The 26,796-nt window shown below is 40.1% G+C and overlaps 1 protein-coding gene across 8 annotated transcripts in view; it reads left to right on the forward strand.

Moving 5' to 3' along the window:
- LOC121287459 (zinc finger RNA-binding protein-like) overlaps positions 1-26,796 on the forward strand; it is a 62,956-nt gene that overhangs the window by 28,297 nt on the left and 7,863 nt on the right. For all 8 annotated transcript variants that reach the window (XM_041205357.1, XM_041205358.1, XM_041205360.1 and 5 more), the window contains 13 exons: positions 2,281-2,517; positions 3,338-3,585; positions 4,995-5,177; positions 7,885-8,116; positions 9,548-9,729; positions 12,596-12,715; positions 15,524-15,669; positions 16,475-16,616; positions 17,930-18,120; positions 22,351-22,522; positions 23,254-23,395; positions 23,761-23,858; positions 25,416-25,511. In XM_041205357.1, coding sequence (XP_041061291.1) covers positions 2,281-2,517; positions 3,338-3,585; positions 4,995-5,177; positions 7,885-8,116; positions 9,548-9,729; positions 12,596-12,715; positions 15,524-15,669; positions 16,475-16,616; positions 17,930-18,120; positions 22,351-22,522; positions 23,254-23,395; positions 23,761-23,858; positions 25,416-25,511 — 2,189 coding nt within the window. The remainder of the gene's footprint in view (positions 1-2,280; positions 2,518-3,337; positions 3,586-4,994; positions 5,178-7,884; positions 8,117-9,547; positions 9,730-12,595; positions 12,716-15,523; positions 15,670-16,474; positions 16,617-17,929; positions 18,121-22,350; positions 22,523-23,253; positions 23,396-23,760; positions 23,859-25,415; positions 25,512-26,796) is intronic.

Raw genomic sequence — 26,796 nt, forward strand, 5'->3', positions numbered from 1 at the left:
GGGGCCTCAATTATTTCCAATATATATTAATGACTTAGATGAGGGAAGTGAATGTATTATTGCCAAGTTTGCAGATGACACAAAAATAGATGAGAAGGCAAGTGGTGAGGATGACAGAAGGGAGTCTACAGAGGGCTATAGACAGGTTAAGTGAGTGGGCAAAAACTTGGCAGATGGAATATATTGTGGGAAAATGTGAGGTTATGCACTTCAGCAGGAAGAATAGAGGAGCTGAATATTATTTAAATAGAGAGAGAATGCAGAAGGCTGCAGCACAGAGGGATTTGGGAATCTTGTGCATGAATCCCAAAAAGCTAACATACAAGCTCAACAGCCAAAAGGGAAGACAAATGGAAAGTTGGCCTTTATTTGAAAGGGAATGGAGTATAAAAATAGGGAAGTCTTGCTAAAAGTATACAAGGCACTCGTTAGACCACACTTAGAATATTGTGAACAATTTTGGTCTCTTTATCTAAGGAAAGATATATTGACATTGGAGGCAATCCAGAGAAGCTTCACTCGGTTGATCCTGAGTATGAGGGATTTTCTTATGAGGAGAGGCTGAGTAGGTTGGGCCTGTACTCATTGGAGTTTAGAAGAATGAGAGGCGACCTTATTTGAAACATATAAGATTCTTAGGGGGCTTGACAGGGTAAATGCTGAGAGGTTGTTTCCCCTTGTGGGAGAGTCTAGGACCAGAGGGCATAATCTCAGAATAAGGGGTCGCCCATTTAAAACAGAGATGAGGATGAATTTCTTCTCTGAGGGTAGTCAATTTGTGGAATTCTTTACTGCAGAGGGCTGTAGAGCCTGGGTCGTTAAGTATATTCATGGCTGAGATAGACATTTTTAATCAGTAAGGGAAACAAGGGTTACGGGGTAAAGGCAGGAAAGTGGAGTTGAGATTATCAGATCAGCCATGATCTCATTGAATGGTGGAGCAGACTCGCTGGGCCGAATAGCGTACTTCTGCTCCTATGTCTTATGGTCTTTATTAAAAAGCCATCCTGACCTGCATCCTGAACTCCTTTGTAGTTAAGTGTGAGATCATCTGTTTAGGATCGGAAGTACAAATTGGAACATTTTCTTAATAGTGAGACATGAGGAGCTGTGGAGGAGCAAAGGGATTTGGGTACCCATGTGCACAGACCAACAAAAGCCATGTTCCCTCTGTGCTGTGCAGTTGTCTTTGGTGGGGTTACAGTGTAGGTTCACCCAAAAGTTACCTGGGCTTAAAGGATTGAATTTGGAGGCAGGTTGCATAAATTTGGTTAGTATTCCTTTGAGTTTAGAAGGTTGAGGAGGCTGATCTAATCAGGTTGTTCAAAATGGTGAAGGGATTTTATAGGGTAGATATTTTACTGGTAGCTGAATCTGGAACATGGAGGTAATAAAATGAGAGACAGGCCATTTAGGAGTGAAATGCGAAATATTTTTTCTCTCAGTCTTGGAGATCTAGAACTCTTTCCTTCAAAAAGCTGTGGATACTGTGGCAATAGGAATTTTTGAGTCAGATTGCTACATTTTTATTCAGTGAGGATGTCTAGGGATGTGGATCAAAAGCGGTTGAGTTAGATTGCTAGATATTAATTGAGTAGTGGAACAGATTACGGGAGTTCAATGGTCTACTACTGTACCATTATTTCCAAGAAACTATGTATGTGGTGTTACCTATTTAGATTTCTGCCCGGTTAGGGATGGGCCAGCCAAACAATTATACATCATACTGTTCCCAGACTAGACCGAGTAATGCCACGGGAAATCTGCAATAGAATTCCCTCTTAGAATGTGGGAAACAGGTATGAGTGAAAGTAATCAATTCCTATGAAATTGGTTTCCTTGCACGAAGGTGTGAACAACATTTACATATTCTGGTTTACATTTTAGTGATAGAAAACTTGGAAGGTTATTTATATAATATACATAAAAGCACAGAAAATACTAGAAATATTCAGTCGGTCAGGCAGCATCTGTGGAGAGAAACGGTTAACTTTTCAGGTCAATGATCTTTCATCAATTTTGAAATGTTAATTCAGATTCTCTCCACAGATGCTGTCTGACCTGTGTGTTTCCAACAATTTTTGTTTTTATTTCAAATTTCTGGCTTCTGCACTATTTTGCCTTTGTGTATATATAAGCATATCTGGTTATGTGCAAGAAATCATTTTAATTTAAGCAAGCTTGGTCAGATGCATTAACGTCAAAGCTGGAATTGGAACTCCTCCACTATGTCTAGGTGTAGCAAGTCAGATAAAACTTTGCCTCTTTTTTGTTTTTTAGTAGCTCCTAAAACCAGTTTCAGCCAGTCTGGAACACCATACACACAAACACAACAGTCAAGACAAGTTACTGCGATAAAGCCCGCACCCACCCCAATCCCGGTTACAACCAGCTTTACAGTGTATCCAGTGGTAACGACAGTGCAACCAACAGCGCAACCTACTGCAGCGGTGGCCACAGCTGCAGTATCTTACACACAGACACCGTCATACAATACAACACCAGTCAGTTATTCAGGTAAGCAATCCTACTTTTTTGACTTGTTTTAGTATTGTAATTAAATTGTCTGAGAATCTGAGAATTTTTGACCAAGTTCAGTATGCCATTTTTATATGGCCATGTTTTTCTCATCCACTTTATCCCCTTTAGCTCTTTACATACATATGCAGGACGGTGTGTATTTTATTTGACTTCTCCTTCTGTTTCCTTTTGTTTTCTGTTAATATAACACCTTCTGTGTCATCACCTATTTCTCAGTTCTCCCTCCCACCCCTACCCAACACTATTTCTTTATTCCCTTCCCATCTATTATATTATCACATTTCCTAAATCCAAGTAAGGGTTTAAATGTTTTTAACTTCTGTCTAAACCTACAAAGTGCCCCCAGCCCTTTTCTTTTGGAATTTTGTATGCTTTGCTTCCTAAGTTGAGGTTACATTGCATATTGTGCTACTTTCTCAGAAGAGCATCCAAATGCCTCTTAAAGGAGCCAGGGCTTTTCACAGCCGTATGCTGGTGTTGAGTCATCTTTTTCTCTCTCTCAAGATTAATTAATATGAAGTAGCATAGCGCCACACACCAGATGTTGTTGTTGGTTTCAGTCAGTGCCTGCTAAAGCTTTCAGTTTGCCAGCTTCCATTCCATGTCCAGCCTGTAAAGTAGAATATCTTGGCTGTTCTTTTGTAAAGAAGTCAAAATTAAAATTGACAGTGGCAATTTTGCAATATTAAAAAATGTTGTTTGGTTATTTAATAAGGATGAAGAATAATAATTAAAGCATGGTGTCCAATATTCACATTTTGAAGCTGGCGGTAATTGTTGTTCTGTGTTTTATTAGGGTCAAGTTACACTGGGTACGAAGCTGCTGTATACTCTGCTGCTACTTCATACTATCAGCAACCACAGAAGCCCTCAGCCACCACTTGGACGAGCACTGGGACTGGAACAGGAACCAGTGCCAATACAGGAAGCACTTTCATCAAAAAGCCTGCCTTCCAGAACAAACAGCAAAAACCGAAGCCACCACCTAAACAACCACAGCTACACTATTGTGATGTCTGTAAAATTAGCTGTGCTGGTCCACAGGTAACTGCTTTAGTATGTTACAGTTGCGCAGATAGTATTTTTATACCAAGGAAGAATGATTCCCTTTAAACTGAGTTAGGCGGTTTGGATTTTCTAAGGAATATTGGCCTGACTTTCTCCTCAAAGATTTGTACACTGCTTTTAAAACAATGCTGGTTCTTGCTGAGTGTTGTTATACCACCTTGTCTGCTCATATAAGAAGTTTTGCATATGACACACCCTACCTGTGCGTATCACACTTAAAAGTTTAGGAGATCCATTGAGCAACACTGTACCAGGGTCTGCTGGTATACAAAAGGAAAATCTCTTCTCCCTCTTTCACCACACCTGAGTTTCCTCTTGTGAAACTAACAACACATGTTAGCATATGATTATAATTATCTCATCTTAGATGCAACCTATTTGTCCACAGAAATCAATTATTCTTGCTAAAGACCACACAGCTAAATTCTGATGTAGGAAAGAACACTTAGGCTTACTTTCATCGTCCTGGGTGCTCTCTTCCTTGCCCCCACAAAGTTGTCAAGGGACTCCAACACCATGATAGGGCGCCTGTTGTGTCTTGGTCAGAACATGTCTGTAATGGAGCTTTTTACCATTGTGGTCCATACAGCTCAGTACCACACCAGATTTTCTTAATCGTTACAAAAATTTATGTGTTGCTGGTAAAGTGGGTATTTATTGCCTAATTCAAGTTGCCTTGAGAAAGGGGTAGTGGGTATGTCTCTGGAACCACTACTGTTATTATGGAGAAGGTACTTCCACAATGTTGTTGGCTAGGAAGTTCGATCTGGCAATATGTGAAAATCAGGGTGTTGTGTGAGTTGGGAGGGAAACTTGGAGGTAATGGTGTTCCCATGTATCTGTTTCTATGGCTTTCTAGGGGTTCGAGGTCTTGGGTTTGGTAGATGCTATGAAGAAGCCTTTGCTGATTGATGCAGTGCACTCTATAGATTGCACTACAGCCACAGAATGGCCTTGGTGAAGGGAAAAGTTGTACCTGCTGAGCACTTTTTGAATCTTTCATTCTTTGAAATGGGTAATGTTTATACATTTAACAGCTGTCTAGAATTGATACCTATCATGCTGTAATATCGAGCATTAAGCATTTGAGCAGAGTAAGGCTGTACCAAGATGTAAAAACAATTTGCATATATTTGAACACTAACTTCCTAAGGGTTTTGAATTTAAATTATTGTCAGTGGGTCAGTTGGTAGAATGCTGCTTCCATTAGGAAGAATGAAATAGTTATATATTGAACTTGTTCACAGGGAGATTGGCACATTGGTGTGTCATTGCACAAAGGAATAAATCGGTGTACCCAGTCTCATCACTCCTAACTATTATATTCTAATGTTTACACCCCCCTCCCCCCACCTACCACCACTCTCCCCCATCCACCCCCAAAGACTTACAGGGAACATTTGGAAGGCCAGAAGCACAAGAAGAAAGAAGCGGCTTTAAAAGGTGGAAGTCAGACTACCAGTGGACCACGTGGAGCCCAGGGTCAACTGCGATGTGAGCTGTGCGATGTGTCCTGTACAGGTGCAGATGCATATGCTGCACATATCCGAGGTGCCAAGCACCAAAAGGTACTTGTGAAGATGCTATAAGTACCAAAAATGCTGAAAGTATCTGGCATGTCTGTCAGCAACTAAAAGGATGGGTTAACAATTCTGGACAATAGTTTTGACAAAGCTGTTAGCCCAGACTGTTGAAACTTTTTTTTTCCTTTTCGGTGCTGGTGAGCCTTCTGTGTAATTCCAGCAAATTTCCTTTTCCCTCTTGAGTAATAATGAAATAAGTTATTAGCAATCATTGAGTTACCGGGCAAAGGTCTACTTAAAGCAGTAATCCAGGGTAAGTCCTACAGCTGCCATGGAGGCAATAAGAGCTGATGTGTGTTGTTTGTTTCCTAGGTGTGAGACCCTACCTCCACCAGTTCAATCACTGTATAACAGCAATATGACAAAGGAAAAAGTATATTTTTTATATAATAAGTGATGGATAATTAACCTGCCTTTCAATGAGATGTTGGTATGAGTTGGCATCCTAACCAATGGGGCCAACTCTCTGTAGAGCTGTATAGTCAGCAAGAACTCGTGGGCCAAATGGCAGCCTCCTGTGTTGTTGTGACTATCACAATAAGTCGGCTTGGTGTTGGGATGCAGCTGACAAATAGCTAATCTCCAAAAGGGGTGAAAAGAGAAGTGCTTAATCAGGAAGTCAACTGCTGAGATAGTAGTTTTAGGCCCATGTTCCTCAATGCCTTGTTCAAGGCTGTGGTGCTGAGTAGTCTTGAGGGTCTGTTATAGTGATGTATCTCTGCCTCTGCAATTGACCACATAATGAATTCTCAATTTCAAATATGCTACTTGGGCATTTCTCTCTTAGACAGTCCCTCGGGATTTAGGATAATTTCCTTCCAGTCCAGTTCAATGGGTTCTGAAATGGTTGATCTGGCAGATTCTGCCACATGTGGGGCAGGTGGTTCTTGAAGGGTTGGGTAGATTGTTTGGAGGTTTGTGCTCTCTCTCTGATGCTTCAACTTCGCCTCTGCACATTCCCAACAAAGTCTCTCAATGTGTTTGGTGCCTCCTTGAATGAGCCTTAAATGGAAGAGAGTGGCAGGAAATATTGTGCATGTGATTAAAAACAGCTTGCATAGTACCATTTAATGTAGAAAGGAAAAGCCCACCACCATGTTTTACAGAAGTATTACAAAATTAATGTGAAGCCAAAGGCAATTCTGGGAGGACTGGTTAAAGCTTGGCTAAACAGTTATGCTTTAAAGAGGGTCTTAAAATAGGAGAGGGAAATGGCGAGATTTAGGGAAATAATTTCAGAACATGGGATCCAGCCATTTGACAATCACAGACAACTCTTTACCTCACCCCACCATGGTAGCTAAGGGGCCAGAACATGAATGGAGAGTTGATTGGAATTGTCCCAGATTTATCAACATCTTGTAACAAGGCATTTCATGAACATATCCCCAAAGACGTATTATGTAGCTGACCTGTTGAGCACCAGAGAGGTAAGCTGAGTGCGCCCTATGGAAACACTGTGTTTTAATGAAAATTTGTTTTAAATCTGATTTAAAAAAAATATTATTGTGACAGAGCCTTTATAAATTTAAGATTCCTAGAAACTGTTGCTAGGTTTCAAGGTGCTTGCTGCATTGCTACTGGAAGATAATGTTAGATAGTGTCTAGAGCATATGTCATAGTCTCAGTGTAAGGGGTCGACTATTTAGTATTGAGATGAGAAATTTCTCCACTTGAGTGTCCTGAATCTTTGGAATTCTCTACCCCAAAGTGCTGCCAGTGCTTATTTGACGGCAATATTCAAGACTCAGATATTTTTGAGCACCAAAGATAACAAGTAATATGGGGATAGGGCGGCAAAGTGTATTTGATGTAGAAGGTCAGCCATGATCTTACTAAATGGCAGAGCAGGCTCGGGCCACATGCTCAAGTCCTGCTTTTTCTTATGCTCTTATAAAGTAAAGAGGGAAAACAGCCTAGTTGCCAGGAAGGTTTTATATCTGGTATACAGCAACATAAATAACATGCTCATAAATCTAAAACACAAGGCTGACAGCTTTCACACCTAGTCCTGAACAAATGCTCAACTAAGCTCAGATTTTTCTAAAGTGAAACATGAGATTTATGAGGTTTCTACTCAACTGTCTTGGTCCATCCTCTCATCTGGCAGTGTGAATAACTAAATTACTTAGATGGTTATCACATCACTTATGGCAACAATGAATTTCAGCTTAACTCAATTGGCATTTGAGTTCTTGAGTCGGAAGTTCGTAGGTTCTAACCCTACCTAGGACATGAGCACATAATCTAGGCTGATACTGCATTGCGGTGCTAAGAGTATTGTCCAAACTACCCCAGGATGAGATATGAAACTGATGTGCTATCTGCTTTTTCAACTGGGAAGGCCTCCAGGATCATTCAAAGAAAGACAAAGGTTTAGCTAACGCTCTTCTCAACTAATGTTGAAATGTTGTGTGGAATTTGTTGTCTTCTGTATTTGCTGACATCAAACTGCCACTGACAAAAACTGCCAAGGAAACAGCTCCGGATGAAGCATCAGCAGACAATGAGCCAAGGGCTTGCCTTCGGGCAGAGCACATGAATGAATGAGTTTGCCTACACAACCATGTAAATTGTTGTATATAAACTGCTGGAGGCATCTTGAGGATTGTTTAGAACTGATTTCAATACTTTCAGTTCATGTTTGTTGTAAGAGTTAAATATATTTTAATCATTGTGTTTGTTTCTGCAGGTGGTTAAATTACACACCAAATTGGGGAAGCCAATTCCCTCTACAGAGCCAGTTGTAGTGAATTCAACATCAGCTACAGTGAATAAGATGGTGAGCAGTGCCACTACCACAGCCACAGTACCAGCAGCCATCCAGATGCCTCCCAAGCCAGCTGCTGCCTTTACTAACAATACAAGCAAGCCACCTACAATAACAGTGAAGAAACCTGTAACACCCAAAATAACATTTGTTGGTACGTTAAAGATTTGAAACTACCAAATCTCTGTTCTCCTGCCCTCTGTGGACTGTTTCCCCTGTGAAGATTCAGTTCATTACTCGATAGTTTAGTGCTCTGTACATAGCTCTCTTCATAGCTCAGTCTATAAAATTATACTGTGGCGCAGAGCTGTGCAAGCAGGAAATTTTCTGATTCAATCTCCAGTTGTAGAGCTGATCTCCAAGGCAGTTAAGACTGTGGAAAGTGAAGCATTCAGCCTGGTGGCTGGCCCTCATCACCTTTTAGTGTACCTCTGTTGAAAACTACATTTATGTGGACGTCCCAAGCACTTTGGGTGTACCTATTCCGCATGGACTGCAGTGGTCGGTTCAAGAAGGCAGCATCACCTTGGGCATCGCTGGCAAGGCCAGCATTTATTGCCCACATCCCATTAATGAATAGTAAAAGAACGATGATGCTCTGCTAATGCTGCCAGTCTGTCAACTCTCACTATTTTGACCACCTTGTGCAGTTTACTGGAAGGAGCCCATACGCTAGAGTGAGTGACCACATGAGGGAGGCAGAGGAAAGCTATCCATCTAACGTGTTTTTAATTATTTTTCATGCTAAATCCGTATGTAAGTACACCGTTTACATGTTTTGTGGATAGGAGTCTGTTATAAAATATTAACATTTTGCAACCAATTCAAATTTTATTAGCTAAGCATCTTGCTTATTCGAGAAAAAGAATGCAATCTTGAGTTATTGACTCAATATAATCATGTTATTAAATAAGTGGCTGCATCTTTTAACTAGAAAGTTGAAAGTCTTATTGCTGTACATGGTTTGTGTGAGAAAGTGGAAGTTGAAGCACTGTGTGTGTCTTGCTGCAGGTCAATCCAGATTGAATCTGACATTTGCTATTGTTGGGTAAGAACTTTTTAGTCCGAGCTGTTTGATTGGCCTTTGGGGAAAGAAGCTACTGATTTGGACTTGATGTTGAGCTCCATGGTCATAACAGAGTACTGTCAAATCAACTGTCCTTTACAGCTTGAACTACAACATTTAAACAAATTGTTCGTATTATGTATTGTGTGGTAGGGGAACAAGGAATTCTCCTGGATTACAGTCATGTCAGTCCAAACAGGTTTTGCACTGGAGTCTCAGCCCAACTTGGAGTCTGGAGTGCAAGTAGAGTAGGAACTTTCACTCTGCTCTGGAACCAGGTTGGACCATAGCTCTGGATTTGCATTGTTTATACCAATACTACATTTGTAATACCAATACATCCTTGAGGAAGGCTTTGTGCCTATTGCAATGTTCTAGGCTTCAGTGTGTGATTCATCTGTAATTGCCAGACGAGGTGTACTGGTACGGTAATTGCATGTAGTTTGCATAATAGCAAATACGCACTGCAACCTAGCTACTGTTTGAAGAAATTCAAAAGCTTCTCTTCTGCATTCAAAGGAGGAAACAAATTACAGACGATGGGAAACAAAATGGAAGAAGTTAAAGTCCCAAATGCTAAGCCAGAGCCCCAGATGCAGGAATTCAAGCCTGAGCAGATCGCAGCACCAGTGCCAGCTTCCACTATCCCAGCGCAGCTTCAGAACGATGTCCAGCCTGTAGGCCACGATTATGTAGAAGAGGTAGCTATGTCTAAACATGTGTAAAAATAATTTATTTATTCCACTGCAGGGAAGGAAAGTATGGCATTCCTAAAGGAGAATGTTTTTTTTAAGAGCTGAAAGCTTTTAATGACTGTTACAAGAATGTGTAAAGGGAAGGAGAGTTTAGGGGGAACTTTTACATAAATAACCTTTCCCTCCTCCTCTCTTGCCTACCCAACATTTCCTTTTCTTTTAACTAACATTTTCTGAAACATGCTCCTTATTACTAATGCGAAGTTTTATTCATGCTCCGCTGAGATGATAACTATTCCAAGGAAAATGAGGAGAAAACTTGGGCGACGTATCCTCTCTTGTTATCTACTGCGACATTGTACAGTGCGTAACATGAGAACTAGGAATGGACTATACAACCTCTTGAACTTGCTCCACCAAAAAATATGGTCATGGCCAACCTGCCTCAACTCCTTTCCTGCCCATTCCCCATATTCCTCGATTCCCTGAGAGACCAAGATTTGTATATCTCAGCCTTAAATATACTCAATGATGGAGCATCCACATCCCTTTGAGACAGACAATCCCAAAGATTCATAACCCACTGAATGAAGAAATTTCTCTTCGTTGCAGTCCTAAGTAATTTTATACCTTAACTATATGGTTTGGAGGAGTACAGAATCAATGGGCTTGGGGACTGGGGAGGGGGTTGTTCCACTCAAATTGAATATTGCCCATAGTCAGTAGTAACCTGCAAATGAAGAGTTGTCTGGCTGTGGAGTTGGAAACTGCTGGAACTGTTTCTCATTTAGAGCTAGTACCTTGTAGAAGATAGAGTTAAGATCATATCGCTTTCAGGTAAACTGAGTTTAGAAGCTGGAGGATATTTGATCCAGGTTAAGCAGGTGCAATTTGGTACCCATTTTAACATCATACATTCTGTCCTTTTTTTCATTTCCATTATAAATGCTTGTGCATACACTTCTAATGGAAATTGGTTATGTATGTAAGCTCGCACTGTAATTGAACCCTCCCAGCATTAGTAGCACAGTAGTGATTGTATGACAAATGTGCATAAGCTGTTATAAATTTGGGCATACAAATTTATTGATGCCTTTGATAGTGCATGCAGATATTAGCACTATTACTAGCTGACCTGTAGTATTGTACATAGGTAATGCTATTTCTCTCTTGCCTGCCTCTTTGTGCTGTTGTTATTTATCTCATTCTTTGTCTTTCCTTTTTCATGTAGAAGATGGTGTGGCTGAACAGGGAACTGCCAGTGGCACCAGGCTTCATTTGGTGATAGGAATTGCAGGGAAAAGTGGCCCTTGGCTGTTTCCTTTTTACCCCACTCTCTCCATTACTTGTGTTCTCCATTGTGCCATTGTGTTTCACTTATCCTTCTATGTATCTTCACTAGCTGCTGTTCTTTCCATCCTCTCATTCCCTTTACCCTTTCCCCTCTTGTTTCGTCACTCACCTCTTAACCCTCCATTCACCCCCCACCAGCTTCCCCCAGTGGTATGGCCAGAAACCATCCTGTCCTCAACTCATTTCCCTTCTCCCTTGGCTCCCTCCCTCTCTCTTTCTCCCAGAGGATTTGTTTGCTTTCAACTTCAAAAAAAAATCAAATTACGATAATCAAAGAAATGCTCTTCCTTACAGGTGCTGTCTATTAGAGTTCTCAAATATAATTAATGCTTTCTACCATCACAATGCAGGTGGGGTCCTTAGTTGGCTTCAAAATTGAATATTTTTGCAAATTAAATTCATGGAAAAATTTCTGAAACAGGTGTGTAATCAGAAGACTTCATTCCCTTTTAAAATAAGACACAGTGAAACTTGTCCCCTCACCTTTAAAAAGTATTTTGAGCAGACTTCTAGAAGCTAACAAGAAAGCATTCCTTATTATAGCTAATTGAACAATAATCGTGCCTCATTGTGCCGATTATACAATCCCAATTCAATTTGCAGCATTTTTTTTGTTACTCATTGGATGTGGGCGACGTTGGTTAGGCCAGCATTTATTGCCCATCTCTAATTGCCCTTGTTCAGAGGACATATAAGAGTCAACCATATTGCTGTGGATCTGGAGTCACATGTAGGCCAGACAAGGTAAGGACGACAGATTTCCTTCCCTAAAGGACATTAGTGAACCAGATGGGTTTTTACAGCAATTGACAATGGTTTCATGGTCGTCATTAGACTTCTAATTCCAGATTTTTATTGAATTCAAATTCCACCATCTGCTGTGGCAGGATTTGAACCCAGGTCCCCAGAGCATTACCCTGGGTCTCTTAATTACTAGTCCAGCGACGATAGCACTGTGCCATTGCCTCTACTAGAGCATTGTATCTCTAGAAAAAAAAAATATCAGCGTCAAGCCCAGGTTTTTGGCAGGGGCTGTGGCCTTTGAATGTAAACTTCAATTAAGGCATTAAAAGACAACTCAGTATTTAAATTTGATCATATTCTGAAATAATTTTTTGATATTTTATAAAACATTTTAATTAAAATCTTAATCTGGATATTAGAAATTATAGTTGCAGGGGGAAAGGGGCAAATTTTAAAAGATATTAAGAAACTATATTGAGAATTTCAGGAATACAGAGACCTGATTGCGTAATTAGTGTTATGTGTATATTGGTGTTTCCATTCAATAAATGTGAATATGGGAATTTATAATAGTTGGGAAATTGACTGACAGAGTGGGTAAAATGTGGCAACCACTCATGTAGGGAGTTCAGAAACTATTCTGGCTTGGTTACTTTGCTGTTGCATTTTTGTGACATCTTTCTCAGGTTTTGGTGGGACACGTTTGTATTTTTGCCTGCCCTACCCAAGCTAATCTGCCCACTTGTTCATGCAGTTTCTGTTGTATTTCATTTAGGTCCGGAATGATGAAGGAAAAGTGATCAGATTTCACTGTAAGCTTTGTGAATGTAGCTTCAATGATCCTAATGCAAAGGACATGCATTTAAAAGGTCGTAGGCATAGGCTACAGTACAAGGTAAGGTCGCCTTCAGTGTTTTATGTTTAACTTCAGGACAGTGTGTTTCTTCTTGTGTTGGGATCATCCTGTATAGGTTATTAGTGATTGCTCCACTGTTCCATATAAGCATAATTGTACGTAGGTCTAATTTAGTTTATGTACTGCTTTCTTAGGATGTTTGAATTACAAATAAACCTCTCTTGTATTTTCATTGGCAAGTAGGTTGGTTGAGTACAATGGTTGGGAATGTTTTGATTCTGCTGGTTTGTTTGAAGAGGCTAGTTAAGTAAAGCCAAGTTGATGGATATCTAATAAATCAGAGAGACTTGTTTTGATGTGGAGGAAACTTCACATTTGCAGCTTGTGGGGTGGGGATACTGCTCTTTGAGGGTGCAGACTATGGTGGTGCATTCTCCAAGATAAAAGCAAAATATTGCAGATGCTGGAAATCTGAAACAAAACAGAAAATGCTGGAAAAACTCAGCAGGTCTGGCAGCATCTGTGGAGAGAGAAACAGAGTTAATGTTTCAAGTTGTATGACCCTTCTTCAGAGCATTCTGTGAGTGGCATTATTTGCTTTGTTGCCATAGCTCCTGAGTATCCCTCAATCTCTCACACTGCAAGTTGTTTATATCTTGAGTGACATGACTGGGTTTATTAGTTTTTAAAATAACTAATTTTTCCATTTTCGTGAATCGATGGATCCATATTATTGGTCTGTAGCAGTTTTCCAGCACAGAGGATCAAATTTCCAAATATTTAGGTGCCTGTAATGTTTTATTTGACTCAGCAAAATCTGGTAGAACAATCACTTGTTTAAGTTGGTAGTAGTTTTTCTAATAGATATATAAGTGGCTCACAATTTTTGTTTCTGATCCCATTTTGGACAGAATACTTGTGTATTCCGAAGTTGTTCAGGTTGTCTTCCCCTGTTCTCTCTATGACTGGCTCACATGTCCTGCAAACAGATGTGAGATGAGTAATTTGTTAACATGGTCATTGCAGTGTGCATGTGCAAAGCGTCATGTTGTTGTGAACGGGCGTGATAAGGTGCCAGCACAGGATCGATCTGGAACATGCAAAAAAAGCTGTCCACAAACATTCTCCCTCAGCAAATTCTGCAGATCCTTTGGAAGCAGCTTGCTGCAGCTTTCAGTAGCTATGCAGCTGTGTATAAAGGCCATGGTGCTATTTTGTGTTGAAACCCAAACACAGACTATTATTCTGGTTTAGCAAGTTTAATGAGTCAGGAGTAAAGGAACTGGATCCAAGTATTGGTCTCAAATCTGTTTCCTCTGCCACTTGATCATTTTTAATATCAGCAATGGCACATGGATTAAAAACAGCAAATCTAGCACTGCTGTGATTGAAACACCTAATCTGTTCAATAATACTCCTATAGCTGCAAGTTTAATGACTACTGAGTTGGCTGTATATTAAGGAATTTTTGGGCGAATACTTAATGGTACTTGAGGATTAAGTACAAAGAGTTCTAATTAAGTGCCAGCGATTTTTTTTCTCTCTCTCTCTCTCATCAGACTAATCCAAGTTATAAGGCCATGGAGCATGCTGGAAAACCCATATCTACTTCACCCATCGGTGCCTGAGGTCTATTGTTCAGATTTTTAAGTCCTTTGCTTCAATCTAAACATTTGCTAGGTTTTGGCAGACAATGACTCAAGAACCGCTCTGACCTTCCTGATTGTTCAGTACCTTTTCTAAATCCTCCCCTGCTGTAACAGACCATTCTTTTCCTGATAGCTCATGAAAGTACTTAATTACCAAGTCCCAAACTTGGTAAACTACTTCCTTGAAGGACGAGAGCAATAGGCACTTGGGAACACTACCACCTCCCAAGTTTCCCAACAAGTCTCACACCACCCAGATTTTGAAGTATATCACCATTCATCATTATTGTTGGTTCAAAATCCTGGTACTCCCTCTGTAACAGTGCTGTGGGAGTACCTTCATTACATAGGCTGCAGCAGCTCAAGAAAGCAGCTTGCCACCACTTTCTTTAGAGCAATTAGAGATGGTCGGTAAATGCTGGCCTTGTCCAGTGAATGAATAAATAAATTAGTTGTATTCTGTCACACATTTACCTTCAATTATATCTTTAGTTAGGCTTGTACAATGTTCAACCTTTGCATTTGTATTTTCAATCATAAATCAAGTACAAAAATAAAATTGAACAGCTGGAAACACAAAGCAGGTCAGTCAAGAGAGTTACTCTTTCAGGTTAATTGTTTGGGTGGATTCATATCAGTTGCGGCTGGAGCATTAACCTAGATCTTTCCCTTTCAGATACTGACCTGTTGTGTGCCTCTGGCATTTTCTGTTGGAGTTTTGGGATTTTATAGTTTTTCTCTTTCAAGCAAGGGGAAAACTAGTTGGAATAGACACTGGCTCAGGATGGGTTTGGATTAAGTTTGGTTAAGAGATCCTTAATATCGGTAGACTTCTGAACTTCAAGTGATGTCTAAGCAATTTTTAAAAAAAAGTCCTCTTTTGCTTCAATAACCTTTTGCTGAGTCCAAGTGAAGTCGAACGAAAACAATTTTTTATTATTAATAGTTACTTGGTAGTGCAGAACTTGAATATTACTGAAAAAAAAACATGCTGTAAAAACTCCTTGTCTTGCACTCATCAGGATAGATTCACAAGAATATCAAATCTCATAGGGAATAACATTGTTCCCTTTGAGATTTGGTATTCTCGCAAATCTATCCAAATAAGTGCAAGACGAGAAGCTTCAATTTTTTTTTCCAGCAATATTCAAGCTTTTATTATGTTGCAATAATGCTTATTCTCGCTTTCTATTTAAAGAAAAAAGTGAATCCAGATCTTCAGGTTGAAATAAAACCAAGTATCCGAGCCAGGAAAATCCACGAGGAGAAGATGAGAAAACAAATGCAGAAGGAGGAGTACTGGAGAAGGAGAGAAGAGGAGGAGCGCTGGCGAATGGAAATGAGGTTAAAATGGCTTTTACGATGGAAGCTGATCCACAAATGAAATTATTCCAAAAGAGGTCCTATCTCTTTTGGCAGGTTCTTGTCAGCCATGTTCCTTGCATGGCTGCTATAATTCAGTGAATCAAAAATCTAGTAATCCTTAGAGGAATTTTTTTTTATAATTAAGCAAAAATATTGAAAGTCCTTGTATAGGGGTTACTGGTAAAGATGGCCTGTGGGGCTGCTAGAGCAGGGAAAGTCCTTAAACCCTTGGCACTGGTCAGAATTGGCCCTTTATCTACATGTCTCACCAGGTGCTGAATATTGCGACCTTGCTTTCAAATCAGAAAAAAATGATCTTGTGCTTTGTACAATTCAAAGTAATCTCAGGCTGTCAAAGGGCCACTTCCACATTTGAGTCTGCTAACACTTGTATTGCAGAAATTGGCACAGGCTGTCATCCCTCTGCACATTCATGCAACTTTGTTTTCTAAATGATTGTAAGAACCTGCAGCAAAAAGCTTACACTGAGAAAAATTGGGTTTTATGACAGTCCTTTGTCATGATTGGTAGAAATAACAAAATCCCATTTTTTTTAGAAAAGAGTAGTCCCAGGCTCTTCAACCAGCTGCACAGAAATTAGATTAACTGCTCGCTCATCTCTCAGCTGTTTGTGGAAAATAGTGTGTAAAATGGCTGCCACGTTCACCTACCTAAGTGACTGCACTTCAAAGTAGTTCATTGTATGTGAAATACTTTGGGATTTTTGAGAGATTCAGAAAGAGTTTCCAGTGTGTTTCCAATGCTTTCTGTTCCACATTTGCAGGCGGTATGAACAGGAGATGTATTGGAGGAGAGTGGAAGAAGAACACATTTATTGGGAAGAGCAGCGTCGCAGATTAGCACCAGACTGGCACCCGCCACCGCTCATGGGAAGACTGGGCATGCCACAAGCACCTGCACCCATGGTATGTTTTAGACCAGTGGCATTTCATGCTTGTTCAAAAAAGAGCTCCTTAATGGATCAAAATTGAGTATGTTGCGCCTTAGAAACTTCTTAAATGCAAATTGCCTTCTATCACCAAAGCAACACACTAGAGATATAAAAAGTTACCTCTATTGCTTTTAACACTCAATTCAGTAAATATAAAGTCGTCACAGAGCAGAATTAAGTTTTACATCAGAGCTATTTAAATATTGTGTAAACCATTGCTAAAATGTTGTCCTTTTTCTCATTTCACCACCCCCAATTTTTCAGTGTGAGCAGAAAAGAGCTGCAAATTCACTTTGGAAATGCTCTTGAATATATCTGGAAACCTCTCCTAAATCAGTAGAAGGATAATGAATGCTTCAGATTGCACATAGCACTTAAATGGCAGAACTTGACTCCTGCAAAAACAATAGCCTTCTAAGGTTATATTTGTCGTGCTTTCTCCCTTCATGTTCTGAAGCAAATGATTCATGCTGCATATGAAGAACATAACTGGCCTGGGTTCCTGCTCTAGTGATCCTTAGTGGAAAATATTTGTGGCTGTTGGTTGAGGAACAGTGTTTGCATTAAGCTGCACAGGTGTACAGCTGTGCAGCAGCCTGGAAGGTGCCCCAGATTTGGTCACATACAAAGACTAGATTTTTAAAGGGTACATTGAGGGCCAGATTCAGGTTTGGCTGTAATTTCCCCCTCCCCTCAGTTGAATAGATTCCTAGCACTTGCTATCAAGGCTTCATGTAAAGTGGATACTGGGGTAAGAGAGTGACTGGCCCCCATGCTGTTCTATTCCAGAAGGGAATATATAAACCTTTTGAGAAGGGAGGTGAGGAAAAATTGGATTTGTTGGTGTAATGAGGGGAGGAGAAGCAATTGGAACGGCGTCTTAGCTAAGCCATAGTGCAGCAATGTGCATGGATACTGGAGAATATTATATGGCAATAGCCAACATTGGCTTCTAAAAGCTCCATCTAACATTTTTCCCAAGTGTAAAGAGAAAATGTATTTAATATTGTTTGCTGTAGTAATATCTCCTCGTGCTGAGAGAAATCCTCTCTTCTTTTGGAGCAGAGACCTGAAGTTCCTGTTTGTTTCCCAGGTTCATTGTCTCGCCGCTTCCAAAGCGGGTAAGGGGCTCATCATTCATATTTGATTCTAAAATGACGACCGAAGTTGCTACAGCCTGCTTTGCAGCAGTGTATTAAATGTTCACACCAATTCTTTTTGTTACAGGAGGTGCTGAGATGTGGCCTATGGATGGCTGTATACTAATGATTGTATTAAATGTTTCAGCCTCCTCGTCGCCCCGATTCCTCAGACGACCGCTACATCATGACAAAGCATGCTAGCATTTATCCCACAGAAGAAGAATTACAGGCCGTGCAGAGGATAGTCTCTCAAACAGAGCGGGCTCTCAAACTGGTGTCGGATGTTATTTCTGACCAAGAAGGCCTTAAAAAAGATGGAGACAATAAGGAGAAGGGGTAAGAAACCATGGCTGTGAACCTAATAAACCAGGGCAGTAACACCTTGTGATATTGCCATAAGCTTGATTTATAGTTTTTTTACTTTGGTAGAATTTTAATTTATAGAAGGAACTTACATTTATACGATGCCTAAATTGAGTGTTTTAGATCTGAATTGCAGTAATTAGTACGTAAGCAAGTCTGATGTCCGTTTTGCATATCGCAGAGTTCCACTGACAGCAATGAAATTAATAACCAGCTAATCTGTTTTGTTGAAAAGAAAAGAGTGAAAGACTTGCATATATGGCGCTTTTCACAGCCTCTGGCCACCCTAAAACGCTTTACAGCCAATGAAGTACTTTTGAAGTGTAGAAACATGGCAGATAGCTTGAATGCACCAAACCTCCACAGACAGCACTGTGATGTTGACCAAATAATGTTTTTGTGATGTTTGATGGCCACCTATTGGCCAGGACTCCGGGACGAACTCCCTGCTCCTCTTTGAAATAGTGCCATGGGATAATTTACATCTACCTGAGTGAAGCACAGCGCCTCAGTTTAATATCTCATCTGAAAGACGTCACATCTCTCAATGCAGCATTCTGTTTATTCTACACTGAAGCATCAGCCTAGATCCTTGTGCTTAAGTCTCTGGAGTGTGATTTGTACCCACAAGCTTCTGACTCGGGCAAGAGTGCTATCAATGGAGCTGGATAATTGTGGTGGGGAGAATTTTGCAAGGAGAGCTTTCCTGTCCCTTTTCCAGTGGTGCCATGAAACCTTTATCCACCTGAATGGGCGGTTAGGCCCTCCATTTAATATCTTATTGACAATGCAGCACTCTCTCTGTAGTACACCAGATTATGGGATTTAAATCCACAACCTCCTGACTCAAACAGTATGTTACGTTTGAGTCAAGCTATCAACTTAAGCAGCTTAATTCACCAGAGTATGATTTACCATTAGGGATTTAAATGCAGCAGCACAGAACAATTTTCTTGCCTCATCTCCTAAGTTGAAATACTGTTTCATGAGGTACCATGCGCACTCCAGTACCACGTCCAAGTGTTGTTTTTTCACACTTGGAGCCTGGGCCTTCTGTGTTACAGAATTGTACAGTACGTGAGGCCATTGGGCCCTTTATTTCTGTGCTGGCTCTTTGAAGTGCTGTCCAATTTAGTCCCACACTCCAGCTTCCCTGTAAACCTACAAATTAGTCGTCTTCAAGTACTTGCCAGGTTCCCTTTTCAAAGTTCCTGATTCCACCATCCTTTCATAGTGTGTTCCACATCTTGACCATCTGGAAAATCTACTGTCATTTCTTTTTTTGCCAATTATTTTTAATCTCATCACCTCTGGTTACTTATCCCCACTTGTCTGAGGAAGCACGTTCTCCTTACTTTATCAAAACATGATACAGTATATACCTTTATTAGGTCGCCACTTATTGTTCTGCTCAGAGCAGAACAATTTCAGCTTCTCCAATCTATCTGTGTAACTGCTATCTCCCCCATCCTGACAATGTGAGTATATGGTCAAGACAGACAGACATTCTGGTTAACACGTCTCCATGTTTCTGAGGATTCATTATGTAAAGAGCTGGAACTTTGATTTTCTTTCTCTCCTCCTCCACCCCCCTCCTTGCAAACCCAATGGGTGCTGAGGCTAATCATCATGTGCCCCTACTACACATTCCCCTCAGATCAGCAAACTACATGCAAACCAGCAGTTAAACCTGGGACTTTACTAGTACCACACAAAGCATTGCGCTCCAGTACCTCACTCATGGCCATTAAGAGTTGTTGCGTAGACCAATTTGCTTTGAACTCCTTGTATATAAAGTTCAGTTAGATGATGAGACGAATATTTCACAGCCTCTTCAACCGTGTTCTAATTCAGACTTTTCATTTTGTTGTACACAAGGCAGTCGCAGTAAGTTAGCCTTAAAAAAACAAGCTTGACTGACTTTATGGCCTGACTGTAATGCCTAGGGTGTAGTACTTGACTGTTATAATCTGCAGTTTATCAATGCACACCATAAATGCTGACTTGTTTTCCAGGACTAACTGTTCTTTCACTATGGCCTTAGTTCACAATGAGTAGCTTACAGCAGTTAAGCACAGGGGCAGGTTACGTCACAGCTACTACTTGTCCTGCCATTCACCAGATATACTGCCTACAGGATTTGTAATGTGTCTACTAATTTGTTGTGTATAGTTTAAGTTTGGGGTTTGCTTTGGTGTATACAAAGGTATGCTTACTGCACAGTTGAAAAAACCTGAAGCTAGTCATTGGGATCAGTTGAGTTTTTCTACTAGTTCAAGGGTATTAATGTCTTTAGAAAATAATGTTTATTGCGATTATAATAGGCATTTCATGGGCTCTAATACTTAGGCTGGTTTTAATTTTCTTGGGAGCCATAATGAGTGGCTTCAAGGTTGTTGTCACAGGCCTGCCATAGATCATCTCTGCCCATATTAGTTAAATTTTTGAAACAAGCCTTACTACTGTTATTGGGCAGTTGGAGCTGGTTCAATCACTGGATAAAAAACCCATCATTGGAAGCAGTGATACTGTTTTTAAATATTTATGCCATTAAATATGCTACTGGTCTCCTGTTACCTTTGTAATTGTTTCTGCCCTTATTGTCCCTTTCACGTAACTCTGGATCTTTATCACAACCTATGGAACTTTCGGTAAACCTATGGCCTGAATAGGAATTTATTTTGTTGCAAAGTATCACTTTGTTCTTTCTTCCCCTGGGGGATCTTTTCTTCTAGGACATGTATAAAACACACTGAGGAGCAGAATGATGTGTCAAGTAGGGTAGTTTGGTTATTTTAGGAGATTAACCACTAAATAGCTGGGTGAGTTTTCTTCCTGGTTTATCTTTGTTCTAAGCAACAGTCTCTAAATAGGCAGGTTTAAAATTCACTTCAGACTTGAGCCCCAGATAGAGCAGCAAGCCTAGGTCACACAGCTATGGTGAGGTTAGTGATTGCAGTAGCCTGATCACCCACTGACCTGTTCGTAGATCAAGAAATTGCTTGCTGGTTTTGCTTTATATCTCTAAAGTTGGAGTTTTTCTCTGAATTTGACCCATAGATTGGGATTTGCAATGCCTTTCTCTGGTGTGGCCATCTGATATATGGAGCAGTGTTTGTAACCCTGTCTGTGGCCCTGATTTCTCTTTTTTTCTTTTCTCCCACCCAACCACAAAGAGGTGGGTAGAGATGTGCCAGGGTTTGCTGTATATCTTGGTACCTGCCTGGTATTTGAATGGGAGCTGATTGTCAGAAATCTTGCTGTGCACTCATGAATTTTTTTTGGGAGAGAGGCAGGGGATTTTACAGATCCACTCAAATTAATTTTTGAAAACCTTTTTGGAGTGTAGTAGTTGGCCAGTTATTACTGATGCCTTTGGATTGTAGTAGATGGCTAAGAGGTTGATTTAAGTTCCATTCACACTTGAGCACATAATGCAAGCTGCCACTTCATTATAGATGGTGTGTCAGAGATGCTGTCTTGCTAATGAAGCATCAATCTGAGGCCACATCTACACGTTCAAGTAGATTGCATGGTGCCATTTTAAAGAAGTGCAGTAAGCTGCCCGTAACATTGCCCCCTTAATCAGTGCCATCGAAGGGCTATTTAACTGATCATTTTCTGGTTTGAGGTTCTTTCATTATGTAAAATGGTTGCCCAGTGTACTTTTTGGAGAGCAGTCACTTAACTAATTTATTTGGATGTGAAGTGTTGGGCATTCTGAGAATGTGACATGGTGCTATATACAATGCAAATTGTTTTTTTTCTATTATTACTGTTCTGTTATCAATTGGCTGCCTTTGTGGCTTCAAACCTACAGTACTTGTGTAATGCACATGTTCTTCTTTAAGATGTTTGTAGCTTTTCTGCAAAATATTTTACTTTGCACTGCTGCTCAAGCCTCCAGTTAAAATAAGTATATTTTATGTTTTTGCACTTCATGCCTTATCCTTCTTTACCCTGCCATCTACTGGCAATAAGGAAGCAATGCAAAAATGAGTATTATTGGCACAATTGTCAATTTGACATAACTTGCCAGATTCTGTAATATCAAGTCAAAATTATTTGGGTGCATTACATTTTGAACTGAATTTAAAACTGGTTTCTACTTCTGTATTTAAAAAAGACTTTTTATTAATGTCAGATTACTTGGTGTTTACCTTTTAACTGATGTTTAAATGATTTCCTGCCATGTTTTCACAGGAAAGGTGACCTTGGAGCACGTGTGCTGAAAGGGGTCATGCGTGTTGGTGTGTTGGCAAAAGGATTGCTTCTGCGTGGCGATAGGAATGTTAACCTTATCCTGCTCTCTGCCCATAAGCCCACAAAAACCCTTCTGGAAAAAATTTCAGCTAATCTGCCCAAACAACTCCTGGTAACCATCTTCTAACTTCATGCATACTGAACTTTCATTGTAATATTCTGTGTCCTAATAAATATTGGGGAAATTTGATACTTTCAAAGATCTGTGCAAAACATGAAGATAATTTTGTTAAGTGACTTATTCAGTTTAAGGACACCATTTCATTTTATTCATTGAGATGTGAAAACACTTTCTACTGCAGTTCTAACTTCTTAAACTGATTTAAAACCCATTGTGAGTTAATCTGTGAACTGTGCAACCTAGTGATTGCAACCAAATGACCTGAAAGGAAGATTATTTTCTTGCTGCTCGTTTAAATATGATTGCATAGGCACTCTTTCATACCTAAGCCAAGAATGCAGATAGTTTGACTCAATGAATTATCACTGCAAAGCCTAATTCTGTATGCACCCAATGTCCACTAATGTATTTTCTGTAGAATAATGATAAAGGTTGGGTGCATTAGTTGGTTTTGTCCCCTCCCTAGCCCTAGAGTCCTGAGACCAGTTATAGTTACTTCCCTCTCTCCGCTACCCAACCCTCCCCCAAGCCGGATAGTAGCTGAAATCAGCGAAATAATTGGTCCTGGCTCAGCTCAGGATTATTTATTCATTGTTACTGGTTTTGTATTGTTTGCATTGCACAACAAAAGAAAACCCGTGAAAGATTTTCATATCATTGGCTATTTTATGGTCTTTAGCTGCAGATATTTCCACATAAATAGTTTGAATTTTATTTCACAGACTGTAACGGAAGAGTCATATGAATTGAAAACCTGCCCCAGTGAATCTTGTATCTTCCTTTCTACGTGTAAAGAGCCCAAGATGCAGGTCAAAATTTCACTGACATCCCCTGTCATGCGAGACGATGTTGCGAAGGATAAAGGTGAGATTCATACAGCAATTTTAAATAGCTTTGCAAGAAAAACCTACAGGTCACAGGCATTTACCTGAATCACTGGGCTGGAATGGAGTTTGGCCACAAATTCAAAATGGCATGGAGAGAATACAAGTGTAAACGCAACCTACTTCTAATGCAAGTAGCACAAACCTCTTTTTTCCATTGTTTTTGTGCTTGGCATTTAAATTTCTCCCCTAGTGCCCTCAGTTCTGCTCAGCTCACAGTTTCTCAGTTTGTAACTGTAGAAAACTTGTTAACCTTGTGATGCTTGTTCAGTATTTCAGGTCTCGTTTGCACATCATTACTATTAACTAACTGCTGTACTTTGGGACTATCCCTTTATTTTTAAGATGCAACCTCTGCCCCAGTGCAAGATCCATCAGATGTATTGAACAAGCAAAAATGCCTTGAGGGTCTGGCTGCCCTTCGTCATGCCAAGTGGTTCCAGGTAAAAATATGCTGTACAGTTATTTTTCAGTATTTGTTAGCCACAGGCTGGGCCCACTGATTTATGGTGACTGTCAAGTTCCATTTTTGTAGGGGATCCTGAGATTTCTACAGGTTTTGGAATAGCTTTGCATTATTTGGTCAGACTTCAGTTAGAGCCACAAGTTTAATTGAGTGACTCAATCAAATTTGTTTCTTTTATATATAGGCAAAAGGGCAAGGGCAAATGTTGGAAATACAGAGAAGGTGTCTCAGCATTTGGAAAGAAAGAAAGAAGTTAACTCCAGTTCCACTAACGAAGGTTCCATACCCAAACCTTTAAATTGTCTTTTTATCTTTACAGCTGCTGATGACCTTGGGTTTTTCTACATTTTTATTTCCATTTTATTATATTGAACTCCAATTTTAGCTGCGTTTTAGGAATCAAATTGTAATGTTAGGCAATTAATCAGTGGCCTTGGCTACTCTCATCGTTCTTTTATTTAGGAACCTTCAGAACCAAGGGAATTGCTATTCTGTTGATTTTCTGCAACTTGTGCATGGGTGGCTTGGATAGTCTATCGATGAAACTTTTATGGATGTTTTTTCTTAATTATCAGAAGTTTACACATGTATATCTTGTTTCTGTGGTATTTTCAGGACCACAGTGCTGCAGTGAGTGTAGTGTGTACTGGAAAAGTGGGTGAGTCTGAGGCTGGCATCTGCAAGACTGGTCTTGTAATGCAAGAAGCCTTGGACATGTTTATAAATGCCTGTCTAAGCTGTTAATGGAGTTAACAACAGAGTAGGCACTGTAAATAGGAGATGTGTACATATAACAGAAAAAATTGGTAATTTATATGTGGAATTAACTTGCTTTTCATAGCCCTTTGAGTTGTCCTGGGAAATGCAATAATGTGCTTCACATCCAATAAATCCATTTCTGAAGAATGGTTACTATTGATAATGTGGATGGAAGTGTAGCTATATGCACATATAGAAACAACTACACTTTCACCCAATGCCTTTTCAATCTACAAGACTGCAATACCCAATGCATTTTCAATCTACAAGACTACAATAGCAGGGCCAGTGATTTGTCATGGGTTATATCCTGGCGCTTCAGTTTTAATGTGCAGTATGCTTTTAAAATGCTAGAGTGACCTTGTACAGATAGAGCAATGGTATCCAACAACATGGGCTCTCTCTTCCGGGCGCAATATTGCTTTGCCTTCGCGCATGTGCAAGGCCGCTTAGTTTTTGACCAGATCTGTGTTTCATGAGCATATCTTGTATTTCCTTTTGGTAACTCTGCCTGGAATCTTTGGAATGTTCAGTTTTTCATTGATACATGCCTTCTATCCAAGGGATATCTGTCTAATGTTAGCAGCTGTAAAGGCTCTAAAATGCTACCTTTAGTCAAAACAGCTTCACAGCCAGCTGTAGTATCTGAATTACCATTTAAAATATATCAAGCCTCTTATGGGTTGAGAAAAATATTTCATGTCACCTTCAAGTTAACTTTGCATTATGGATTTGACATTGCTTAGTAATTATCATTTTCTTTCCCAATTTGAAGGCTAGGGCTAATGGCTTGCAATCCTGTGTGATCATCATACGAATTCTGCGTGACCTGTGCCAGCGAGTACCAACTTGGGGAGCTTTGCCAGACTGGGTGAGTAGGCACACCTGAGTTGGCAAATACCATGTGCCAAATCTTTTGTATTGTCATAAATCGTCTTCTCCACACCTCACCTGTCATTTTTTCTCCCCCAAAGACTACTGCTGAGGTGTGATTCTACAAAATATATGCAGCTGTCTGATACTTATTAAAATTGAGACTAGAAACCAGAACTTCAGATAGCTATTCATGAGAACCAATATGGCTAAATTAAATCCTCTCCTTATTGAGTGGACTTGTAGGAGTCACTGGATAATGATCAAGACTGGCTAATGGATGCTCTTGTCAAATTAAGCCATTGAGCATTGAATCTAGTATTTTGTCAATTTCACTTGATGAATCTTCACTTTCTGGGAGAAGGTTCATTGCTGCTGCTTCTGTCCAAAAAACTGAGTGCGATTCCACTCTTTCTTTAAATTAACTGGCACCTGTGCTCAAAATTATAGGCCTATGAGATCAAAAGAAATAGGAGCAGGAATAGGCCATTCATTAAGATCATGGCTGATTGGATTGTGGCCTTATCTCCACTTTCCTGCCTGTCCCCCATAACCCTCGATTCCCTTGTAGATCAAAAACCTGTCTAACTCGGCCTTGAATATATTCAGTAACCCACCATCCATTGCTCTCTGTGGAAGGGAATTGCAAAAACTCTCAACCCTCAGGGAGAAGAAACTCCTCCTCATCACGGCCTTAAATGGGAGACCCCTTATTTTGAAACTCTGTCACCTAGCTGTAGATCCCTCAGAAGGGGGAACATCCTCCTGGCATCTACCCTATCAACCCCCTTCAGAATCTTATGTTAAAAATCATCACTCATTCTTCTAAACTCCAATCAGTATAAGTCCAACCTTTTCTCCTAAGACAACCGTTTCATACCAGGAATCTGCCTAGTGAGCCTTCTCTGAATTACTTCTAATGCAATTATATCCCTCAAGTAAGGAGATCAAAACTGTGCACCATACCCGAGATGCAGTTTCACCAATGCCCTTTTACAGTTGTAGCAAGACCTCCCTACTTTTATACTCCATCTCCCTCCCCCTTGCAATAAAGATCAACGTTTTATGTGCCTTCCTAATTAATTGCTGTATCTGCATGCTAGCTTTTTGTGATTCATGTACGAGAACCCCTCTGCACAGCAGCATTCTGCAGTCTCTCCCCATTTAAATAACATTCTGCTTTTCTATTCCTCCTGCTAAAGTGGACACCCTCACATTTTCCCACATTAACACTCACTTAACCTATTAATATCCCCTTACAGATTCTTTATATCCTCCTCACA

The sequence above is a fragment of the Carcharodon carcharias genome, chromosome 14 (genome assembly GCF_017639515.1).
Source record: "Carcharodon carcharias isolate sCarCar2 chromosome 14, sCarCar2.pri, whole genome shotgun sequence".
In the NCBI taxonomy this organism is placed as follows: Eukaryota; Metazoa; Chordata; class Chondrichthyes; order Lamniformes; family Lamnidae; genus Carcharodon; species Carcharodon carcharias.